Source organism: Leiobunum rupestre, chromosome 2, assembly GCF_980474605.1.
Source record: "Leiobunum rupestre chromosome 2, qqLeiRupe1.1.hap1, whole genome shotgun sequence".
Classification (NCBI taxonomy): Eukaryota; Metazoa; Arthropoda; class Arachnida; order Opiliones; family Sclerosomatidae; genus Leiobunum; species Leiobunum rupestre.
In genome coordinates, this window is record NC_143385.1 from 23518230 (window position 1) to 23529918 (window position 11689).

At 35.6% G+C, this 11689-nt stretch overlaps 2 protein-coding genes across 2 annotated transcripts; one reads left to right on the forward strand and one right to left on the reverse strand.

Annotated features, from left to right (window-relative positions):
- The first annotated feature begins 741 nt into the window (after window positions 1–741).
- LOC149956351 (uncharacterized protein F54H12.2-like) lies at window positions 742–2073 on the forward strand. The gene is made up of 2 exons (XM_090166873.1): window positions 742–1253; window positions 1386–2073. The coding sequence occupies exons 1-2, from the start codon at window positions 742–744 to the stop codon at window positions 2071–2073; spliced, it is 1200 nt and encodes a 399-aa protein (XP_090022999.1).
- Window positions 2074–4589: 2516 nt separating this feature from the next.
- On the reverse strand, window positions 4590–9542 carry LOC149956352 (uncharacterized). Its single transcript, XM_090166874.1, has 14 exons — window positions 8894–9542; window positions 8316–8835; window positions 8104–8248; window positions 7904–8045; window positions 7528–7846; window positions 7371–7471; window positions 7007–7315; window positions 6827–6949; window positions 6684–6770; window positions 6511–6621; window positions 6284–6426; window positions 5848–6224; window positions 5510–5790; window positions 4590–5449 (listed from the first exon to the last, which is right to left on the reverse strand). Exons 1-14 carry the CDS (start codon window positions 9540–9542, stop codon window positions 4920–4922), a joined length of 3837 nt encoding a protein of 1278 aa, XP_090023000.1. The 3' UTR covers window positions 4590–4919.
- Between the last annotated feature and the right edge of the window lie 2147 nt (window positions 9543–11689).

The following is an 11689-nucleotide window of genomic DNA, read 5'->3' on the forward strand; positions in this document are numbered from 1 at the left end:
AAGTATTGTAGGAGATTTATTAGTACCTTTACTGAGAATCATAAGTGTGGACGGGAAAAACGAATCGAGCGGAAAAACAGTTACGAAAATATTTTCACAACCTCATTATCTTTCAGTCGTGTCTAATAATATCAAGATGATTGAAATTAATATTATGGACGACTTAGGCGAGCCAATACAGTTCCAGCGAGGAAAAGCTCATGTCGTCTTACATTTTAGACCTCGAAAAATGTGGAACTCATTATAAACCGCGCTATCGCTCACGCTATCTTATCATTCTAGCTAGGGAGAGCAGAGAGTTAACATCATGAAGCCAGCGTATTCCCCTTCGAGAACCGATTACGAAAGTTACTATTTAAACCAAGTTGGCTTCGGTGGTATACCCGTCTATAGAGGGTTAGCAACTCAGAAAGGTTACGGATTGGGCAATATATTAGCTTCTGCATTTAGATTCGCGGTACCGTTACTAAAAAAAGGTGCCTCGTATCTAGGGAAAAAACTTTTAAGTACCGGAGCTAAGGTAGCTACAGATGTTGTCAGCGGAATTCCCATTAAAACGGCGTTTAAAACACATTCTTTAAGTGCCGGAAAAGAAACCATAGCTTCCGCTGCCGATGAAGTTAAGAGAATGACAGGTTCCGGTTATAAAAAGAAACGTACTCGGCCTAAAAGTGCCAGTTTAGTAGCAGCCAAGTCGAAGAAAAGACGGTTTCATAAACGTTCCGATATATTTTCATAATTATGTCTCTTCTACATCCACATTCTACTGAATGTATGAATTCGGAGTTAGATTTATTTCAAGTGCCCATGACCCAGTCGTCGATCATCGGCGGTGAATGGGTACAGTATAGTCCAATATCAAATATCGCTGATAACGCTTCAATTACATTTTGTATTAGCGGTAATTCTGAAACCTACATTGACCTCTCTCAAACTCTACTACACGTTCAAGTTAAAATTACTAAAGATAATGGGGACCTTCCTCAAGCAGCGGTCGCTGGTGCAGGACAAGTGGCTGGAACTCCAGCTGATAACATCGCGCCTGAGAACTTGTTCTTACACTCGCTTTTTAGTGATGTACACGTTTTTCTTAACGAAAGGTCAATAACACCCTCCAGTCAAAATTACTCTTTTAAGAGTTTTATACAGACGCTTTTAACGTTCGGAGATTCTGCTAAACAAAGTTATTTAACGAGTTCACTGTTCTATCGAGACACGCCTGGAAAAATAGACTCTTATTTTGATAATGATGGGTTCGCGAAGCGTGCGAGTTTCGCACAAAAGGGTGTGATTGATATGATGGGTATTGTACATACAGACATATGCCAACAGCCGCGTTTTCTTTTAAATATGGTGGATTTAAAATTTAAATTCGATAAAAATAGAACTGCATTTTGCGTTCACTCCGATTCCAAATGTAAAGTCGAGATTTCATCAGCTTCACTTTATCTGAGAAAAATAAAAGTGATACCGGAGTTGTCGCTTGCTCACGCCAAAGCTCTGCAATACGGAACCGCTAAATATCCAATAACTCGTTCCGAGTGTACTTCATTTTCTATACCGAAGGGACTTATGGCTAGTGTGCAAGATCATTTATTCACGGGGCAAGTACCGAAAAAAATCGTTATCGGTTTTGTGGATCAGAGGGCCTTCTTGGGAGACTTAAAAAAGTCGCCATATAACTTCCAACATTTTGATTTGTCATGCATTGGTTTATATGTGGATGGCGGTAGCGTACCGCACAAAGCATTGGCTTTAAATTTTGAGGAAAATCAATATATTCAAGCTTATTGCAATCTATTCATTCAAACTAATCAATGGAATGTTGATGAAGGGAACCAGATAAGTCGCGAAGACTACGCTAATGGAAATTCTTTATTTGCGTATAATCTTACATCCGATCTGAACAGCAGTGCAAACCACTTTCATCTCGTGAAAAACAGTAATCTGAGATTAGAATTAAAATTCGCGAAACCATTACCTGAGACGGTGTCGGTAATAATTTACGCCGAATTCCAAAATTTAATTGAAATAGATAAGAACCGTTCAGTAATTTTTGACTACAGTAATTGATGGACTCACTTCAAATATCTAAAATTCTCGAAGTAGATAAGAATACTAGAAGTTTATTCCGAGGTGTGTTTGCCTCAGATAAATTACCTAAATATGTTAAATCATATCCTTCTTTGTTTATTGTGAATACTGATACTAGTAATGGTCCGGGTCAACACTGGATTGCAATATACTTTTCAAAAAGTTACAGTACAGAGATTTGGGACTCTTTCGGGAATCCACCAGACTACTTTAAATTTAATGATTTTGTTGAACGAAATAGTAAGACTGTAACTTTCAGTTCAAAGCAATTACAGAGTAGTACTAGTAATACATGCGGCGGATTTTGTGTCTATTTCGCTATAAACAGGTGTAATGGAATTGAAATGTATGAAATTGTTTCGAGGTTTAAGAATGATAAGAATGTAAATGAAAAAATGATAAAAGATTTTATGTACAAAAAGTATTCAATAAAGTGAAATATAATTTTATTATTCTGTTTACAAATGCTTTTAAAACAATATTTATTCATTTCTAAAATTGCAGATTTCGGGGTACTAATGCTCGTTCCACCTAAAGAGAATAATGTTTAAATTAAGGCACACTGAACAAGGTCGTAGCTAAGCAGAGCACGGATCTCTGGAGGCCACTGGTGTGTTATGTTCTAGGAGCACCAAAACATAATTTTCTATAAACAATTTAAATTATGTTAGGGGCACCAAACTAGCACTCGCTCAGGATGCAATTTCTGTTGGTTACGACCTTGGTACTGGATACTTAGTTATTTAAATATCTCACCCATATGTATTCTTGTAAAGAATGCATTTTCCAGCGGATTTCTTCTAGGTTTACTTCGTAATCAAATATTACTAGAACGGATCTATCCCTGAGTTCCGAATGAACTATGACTGCATCGGGGTGATTTGTCAAAGCTATGCATATAAGTCCATGCACGTCAGGTAAAAGAAATTCAGTCCAATGCTCCTCGTTTTGTCGTTCAGACTCCGCAAATGTTAACGAATATCTGAGAGCATAGACTGGTACAGAAGCCGACGCCATTTTACAATAATTTGATTTTGCGCCGTTTATTGTTCCGTAAAAGAAAGAATGAATTTTACTTTACCCTGCAAAACCCTTTTATTATAATTTCAGGAGCTCCTATCTATTCATACTTTGGCCTAAGATTTATTTGGGAATATATTTAGAGTAGTTTGAAGATCTAAATAAACTTTTCATACTTAGACAAAATTTGAAATATTTTTTTAATCTGGTAGAAAATACAGAAACTTGGGTTTTCAATTTAAGCCACTTGAACCGAAACCTTTATTTCCTCTAGCAGTTTCACCTAGTCCCTGTATAAAATAATACTTTAAAAAAGCATTATTACGTTATAAACAGACTTACAGTACACTCTACGGCTTCCGGATATAGAACCCGCTCACAAATCAACTGCGCCACTTTGTCACCCCTCGATATTTTGAACACATGTTGGCTGTGATTAATCAAAATTACTCCAACAGGACCAGTGTAATCCCTATCGATTACACCTGCCATAACATCGATGCCGCTGCGTATTGCCAGACTGGAACGCGGCGCTAATTTTTTAATTCATAGAATGAATTAAAGGTAAATAATTTTAGCAACCATAAATAATTACCTATACGTCCATATGTACCCTCAGGTACCTCAATACATATATCCGTTTCAACTAAAATTCTCTCTCCGGCGGGTAATTCATAACAATACGCGCTACGTAAATCTAGACCCGCCGACTCCACCGACGCCCGTGTTGGCGTAAAAGCGTTTGCCGAAAGTTTAACAAATTGAAGTTTGTTTCTAGAGTCCATTTCCCCGGTATTAGTAAATATTTTATACAAATTAACTTCTAAGTTTAAGGGAAATATGAATTTAGCTCACAAATAAAATCCTTTTATAGTACTTTGAAGGACTCTTCGTACGTTTTGAACTTTAGTAAAATTACAAACAATAATCTAAGATGCCCTTTAAAGTTAAATTCCTTATAGTACTTTGAAGGACTCTTCGTACGTTTTGAACTTTAGTAAAATTACAAACAATAATCTAAGATGCCCTTTAAAGTTAAATTCCTTTAGAAATTATCGGTAAAACCACTTATTTCAAGTATTTTCACAATCCGTTTGGCTTAATAGTTTTGATTAAAAAATACACGAAGATTTAGTATATAAATCGAGGACCAAAGTGAAGAAAATTAATGTTCCCCTCAAAGCCGTCTTAAAATGGGAGAAAATAAGAATGTTGAAAAAACGTCTTTACGTTTTACTTTTTTTCCGGAAAAATGTGAAATTTTTGATTTTAAATTTAGGGAAATGAAGGAATTCATAAGTTTTGTTTTTAATTGGAAAGACAACGTGATAGAAAACGAAGAACAAAATTCGTTAGATTTAGTTCTACCGTACCCCAAGAGCACGGAAAACGCTCGGAAGATGTTGGGGACAGCATCCAATTTCATAGAGGTAAATATTTAAATTTTCAATTAAAAATTGCAAATCCTATGATATTATTATCATTAAGGTGGTAAGGCTGGACCCGAATATGTCTAAAGACGAAACCGATCGTGCAATTCGCTTCGCTCGTCTTTTTGGATCACCTTCCGTTTCCGGAAATAGGGGGGACGTTGCTGAAGATGGTGCACAAAAACATTCCTCTACAAAACGCTTTACACCGTACCAAAAAAAATAAAAAATAAAATGTAATTTTTTATGCTTTATTAAATGCATTTTTGACTATGGTACTATAATGTACGAAATTATTTTTCTTTTTCTTTGATAATTAATATAATACACTTAGGGAGTGTACGTAATACAAATTTAATAGATAACTTTAAGGAATTATTTGATATCTTTATGTCCATGAGCCAGGGTGCGGATTCCACAAGGTAAGATATACCTTTTATCGTCATTAGGTGATAGACACAATTTTCGTATGTTGAGTGTGAAGAGGTTATGTTTGAAACTGGCAATACGTTTCATGTCGACTAATGTGAGTTGTTGATCAAACAGACATCTTTCATAATCCTCATGGCGAATGACGTTTCTTATAACATTTTTAGCTATTCCCTTGCAGACTTTTTTATGATTTAGTATTGACTCCAGCGATTTCCCCAAAAACATCTCCTTTTCTATTTCGCTTTTAGCTTTCGATTCACCATACAGTTTCAAGGAATATAATTTTGGACGGAGTCCAACAAAGCTCTGAATTAGTTTTTCATTCGTTTCACTTTTAAATTTCCCCAATTCTTTTTTATTTTTGATGGAATAGAGGAAGTGGGTTGAGGGGAAATCAGAAAAATCGAAATATTCCTCATATTTTTCGAGGTCTCTGTACAAATCCTCGGTTTGTATGTTGTAGGTTAGACTATCTATAATAGAAAATTATATTAAAGCGCCTGAAATAAATTTGTACGTTTTTTATGTGGTACCTGTATCTGTGAAGAGTAGAGTGGCTTTACTGTCGTATTTTTGTTTTATAAAACCGTAATGGAACTGGTACATAAACAACTTGGATAAATCAAGGATGCTGAAACCAGTATAAATTGGTCGGTTGAGCTTCAGTTTTATTCTTTTTTTATGAACTCCGGCTAAATCCTCGTTAAATATTTTGAAATGATCAAACGTCGGTGAACTGGCCACCTTTAACATTCTATCAGCTTTGTGTATAAGCTCAAAGTTAATATGTTTACGTAAGTTTTCCATAGTTTTCCTTTGAAAAGAAAAATAGTTAGTTTTACTTTAATTAATTAAATTTTAGATCACTTACCCGAAAACGGAGTTAACCATCAACTTCCAGAAGTTCTTTTCAAAGGTATTTTTAGCCATTTTCCTTTGCTCGGTATTAAATCTAACATATTTTTCGAGCCATTTTCCTTGAGTGAATGACAAAACTCGATGTACTTTGGATATTTTCATCCCCAACTCTACATAATATTTTAAGTTACGATAGTGCACTACGTATTTCTCTTTATTGTTTAAATTAGGGAGAAGCTTTGGTAGACTAGACTTCTCCTTAATATTTAAATGTTTTAAAAGAGCTTTAGAGTACGGGGATAACATATCGCGCGTTATGACCTTAGATTCAGCGGCTAAGGGAAGGTCATTGTGTAATTCATGTAATTGTGTTGGATAAGTTAAATCAACCTGAAAGTGATAACAATAATAAAAATTGTAAATATCAAGTTCAATTGAATAGTTCATACCTCTAAAATGTATCCGGTTACAGAATCGTCTGGAATATTTTGAATATTATCTCCAACCAACTGTAAGTCTTCGTCGTGTACCCATTGAAAATCACCTAGAGGTAGTGCCTCACACATAGCAGTGCCATATAGATTATTACAATCTTACGTCGATAAAATAATTGAACAAATTATTAGCATAAAAATTAAACAAATCATTAATATAAAAATAAAATAAATTATGTTACCTAAATAACATATATAGCTACTATCAATAGTTTTATCAAAAGATTCGGGCATATATTTGTTATTAGCCTCTGAATATCTAGTGGATATCATAGACACACCACCTCTTATACCTATAAAATTATATATTTATAAAATTAGTTAATTGTATAGTTAAATTTAATAATTAAAATACCTTTCTCAATAAATAAGTGTTGATCTATATCATCTAAAAGATCAAGACGAACTTCAGTCATCTTCAACGCCGCTTGCCAAGCTAAACCTAATTAAAAGCGTATTAATTTTAATAATATTTATAGGAAGATAATAAAGCCACACCTGGTGCCGTGTACGCGTGAGCGGGATCCAATTTAAAATTGGTCATGGAAAGGGTTCGAAAGTTTTCAAACACGTCCGCTAACAGCAACGCATCGCATTTTACATAGAGTTTAGTGTATTCACCTAACACAAAAATTAAACATAATGCATTTGAAATATATTATTTAAAGGTAATTTCACCTAAAGTGGGAATATTGAAGATTTCCCAAACATTTTGAGCGTGTAAATAATCAGCTTCCAAAATATGCTCTCCTTTAAGGGAACTGTAGAACGCCTTTCGAGGCGGTAAGGTTTTATCCTGAAACTTAGTTTCGGTATCCAGATATTCATAAGGGAAAACTCCCTTCCTCAATAACAACTGAATTTTTTCGTTGTCAAAATATTTCCCAATGATAGGAAATTTACTTGGTCCTTCCTTCGCTAGATTCGAAACTAAATGTTCTAGCGAATCAGGGAGGAAACGAAAACTGTCTAGGAATCTGAAAGACCCTATAAACACAATTTTATTTTAGTCATGTTTTTAATAAAATATAAACAGTATTACCCAAAGAGAGAGAAATATAAGTTTCGTCTGTAGAGGGGATGCAGCTAAGTTTTTGATTCTTATATCGTCCAATATCTTTACATATTAAGTGGAGATCATATCTACGTTGTTTTTAAATTTTATTATAATTTTTTTAGTGTTCAACTATTTAACTTACCGGCTTAGATTATGAATGAAAATGGGGATGAAATCTGGAACCTTTAATTTTAGATTACAGATAGCGTGGCTCGGTCCTCTGTATTTCCCCGTAAAATGGCAATGATCTCGCACTGGCGACGAATCCGATTGGTTAAGTGGCATTCGACAAATGTAGCAATCTCGAGCGGTGCGAAATTGTTGTTCTTCCTCAGAAGTCATAATTATCGGTACGTTGGTCTTTAGAAGGACAGTTAGTTCTTTCTCCAATTCCAGTAACGCTTCAATAAATTTCGAAGTCGCGTCCAAACCTAGGTAACAGTCGTTTCGAACAGGTGCACCTAATATATATCACCATTAAAATTCATATATACGGCTTGTAATCGGTAACTTCTTACCATCTGGTCCTACAAGAACCCAAGAATACCCGCAGCTGATGTGCTGGTTTAATTTTGTGGTGTTTGACATGTTAGGGTCTGGATTACAACCTTGAAATTTGGGGAGGATGGACTCGAAGTCGGCGTACAAAGTGTACCCCACCTACGCATTTTATTATAAAATAAATAATAACTCTTATTATTCGGATATTATAACTAACCTTAATTTCCCAAGCAATCTTCTCATAGGATAGAACCTTATCTTTCGGGAAAAATGTTTTCTGCGCACCATGAGGTGTACACTCTTCGATATGAGAGTTGCGTCGTAATTCAGCTCCATTTCCACTGAACCGGTGTAAGCATAGCCTTATAAGACATTAAAAGTAATAAAGTAGTCCACCTCGTACAGATATTAGTCTAGAACATTAATTACCTGCAATAATATGACGTACCTCGATGCTTATTTAAGTGTTGTAAAAGTTTGCTGAGGCTGCGTATTAAGCAGTAATGTTTGTACTCCCCCCGGGAAATTAGTAAAAGGTCAACTTCCCTATCTTTATTGCATTTGTTTGTACTGACAAAAAGTGGATATAGATCCCCCGCAAATCCAAACACGTTTATTGATAAATTATTATTTAACTCAAATTTTTTAAGAACTCGAGAGCTTAATTCAAAGGGAAAAACCACGCCACTCGTATCCAGTTCGTTCTCGTATGGACGATATTTAGAAACACGATTAGGATTGTCTTTCTTATTAATAGGGTACAGCTTTGCCAGTATTGACCACAAAAAACATTTTTCATCATCCGTATTTTTTACGTTGAGAATTGCATGACGTTTAGCTAATTTTGGGGGTATTTCTAGAAATGACGAGGTATGACCACCGCGTAAGGGCTGATACGATGTGATATTTAGTTCAGCATACAGCAGATGATCGATTACCCAACCTGATCCTATATTGAAAATAATATATTTAGTTTCAACGGTAAACAGACTAAAAAATTAAAATACCTGATCCCTCAAAGTTTTCAGCGGCGGTTTGAATTGCCTGCACGCAATCGTCCATCTGATCCTCTATGACGTCAGACATCAGAGTGGTATACATAGTGCTGCGAAAATATGGGCGTACTTCCGCTGATTGTTCATCGCCAGTTAATGGTCGCGAATACACGGCTCTAACTATTAAAAACCATTTAACACCGCGTCTATTTTGAAGCTGTTCCATCAAAAAATCTCGAAAAGCGCACCTATGATTGTTAATAAACATAGCAACATCAATATCGTATTCTTCCGCATTGAAGCGGACAGACGCTAACGTATTGTTTAAGGCCCGAGCAAAACTAGGGGACCCTGGAGGTGTCTCATCAAGAGTAGGTGAAGTCGGCTCTGGGGCTGGTGAACGTGTGGATGTGGATTGTATTGGATCTGGAGTGGACGGTCTCGAAGAACTATGTGTTGGATTGGGAGTTGAGGGACCCGGTTTGTCTAGATCATGCACACGCTTATGTCGTGTTATATGCTCTAGTCTAGTAAAGCTCCTATCACACACCTCACACTTAAATTTTTTGTCCCCATGTTGTTCTTGAATGTGGCGAGTTAGACTTCTTTTTATATTGAAATTTTTTTCACAAATAGGACATGAATGATTCGCTTTAGGCATACTAAAAATATGGATACGCTAAGAGTGAATAGACTAACCTTTAATGACTACGACATTTTCAGGAACCCCATTTTATATTAAACACAAGTGTTTTGAATGTCGCTCTTGGGGTGTATCTAATCACAAAACGAGAATTCTCAAGATTAGTGTCTTGAGCAACGATATGTATCTTACAACATCGGAAAACGATACGCGTTCCATATTAAACTTCGAACATCAATATGATCAAATCTAATAGATATGAATTTATCGCATCTTAAGTAGCGGTATGGAATTATCTCAAATCTCAAAACAAGATGGGTAGGCGTTATAAGATATGTTTCACTTCAACACCAAAAAGGAGGGGTAGGCACAGTTCCTTTTTATAACAGGGTGAATAGGTAGGGTCCCGTAGACTTAACATAGGGGGGGTTTGAAGCCATACCCCCACTTCTATACTACTGGCTCTACCTCTAGCATGATCGTCCCTTTACTGTGGCTTATATTTCGCTCCCAAATGTACGTGAGGCACATTCTTTAAACGTCTGTTGAATATTTATTTATTTTTTTGGTTTTAATTATCGGCCATCGTTTTATAACAACTTCAATTTCGACGTACAAAAATATTCGTCTATGAGATTATATAATTATTTTATAAAAGTTAATTTACTTATTGCAGTCAATGATAATTAACCTAGATCAAAGCTCCCTTTCGTTATCAGCAATTTCAACAGTAACCTATTTTTGAGCTAATTATATAGAGAAGTACCCAAAAATTAAAAAGAAAGTGCACAAGCTAGATGTAAATCCTTTTGATGTTCAGTAATACGACGATATTAAGTTTCATTTTGCACTTACACGATGTTATAAGGTTTCTTTTTGCAGTAGCTTGATGTACTTTATGGTGTTTTGAAACGAATGCAATTCAGTGAATTTTGTTTCATTTTACGCTTTCTTTCATTACACGCTCTACTTGCACAAGGGTGACATTTAGCTTTAAGGGATGTTCTTCGTCTTGAACTAAACACTTGCCTTTGCGCATGCGTGGGTAAATTCATAAATTCGTAGTAAATAGACCCCAGATGTTCCTTGTTACCATTAAACACGCAGACCGTGCAAGTTCGACTTGATTCTCTAAACAGCTACCTTAGGTAAAAAGAAATAATTGTAGCGCTATTAGTGAGCGGCTCAAAGCAGTTGAACAGATTTCGAAATGACAAATTTTACGCTCCAGCACACGTCGAAATACGTTGTCGGGTAAAATATTGGTGAAGAATTGATGAGCAGAAAAACACGAAAGCGGGCCATGTTGGAATCTCTGCCTGTACATTTGGGTTTAGATTTCTTAAATTTAAAGGAAAGGTTCAGGATGAAATCAAGTTTTCGCCATTTGAAAAACCCTAAAAAATAAATAATATTTGCAATTCAAATTGTTTTTCTATTTTATACGTTACAGAGTTATATCTTTCTATATTTTATGTTTGGCTCCTACGCGCTAGGCTCACCCCACCGATCGAACTGCAATCTAGCGTTTTTCCAAAGCTCACTGCGGGAAATCCGTGAAGCTGGTGGCTGAGCTTTAAGGTGCTTGAAAGTGCACGGCGGGTGAGCCTTATACCTAGGGGCCTAATTGAGAATATAAATGAGTATCACTCTTTTACCGTTAAAGGCAGAAACAAATTTCAAACTCCATTTACGATTAATTATCTCAGATATTTTTAATGACGAAAATTGTTTCTCAGCCTGAGCTCGACTTCAAATGTCTCGAGGTGGAATCGAACCACCCGCCCAAGGTCGAGCGCCGAGAATCCTTGATCAAACACCTATTCAAATTAATTTTTTTTATAATTGAACATTTTCTTTTTCAATCGTTGTTCTCAAAATAATTTTATAAAATTTGGTAAAAAAATGACGGTTGTTTCTAGAGCTCCGCCGATAGAAGATCTCTTCTGATTGAAATGTTTATATTTATTAAATACATGATTTTTTGGGAAATAATGGAAATAAATTAACGAAACTGTCAAGTACGGAACCAATGAAAATGTATTTTGGCGATGGACTTGTAACCAGAAGGTAATTCACTCATTGAACTAGTCATTTAAACCATTATAGAGTGCAATGTTTTTCAGAGCTTCAGTAAGTCATACTTAGAACATGGATATTCTACC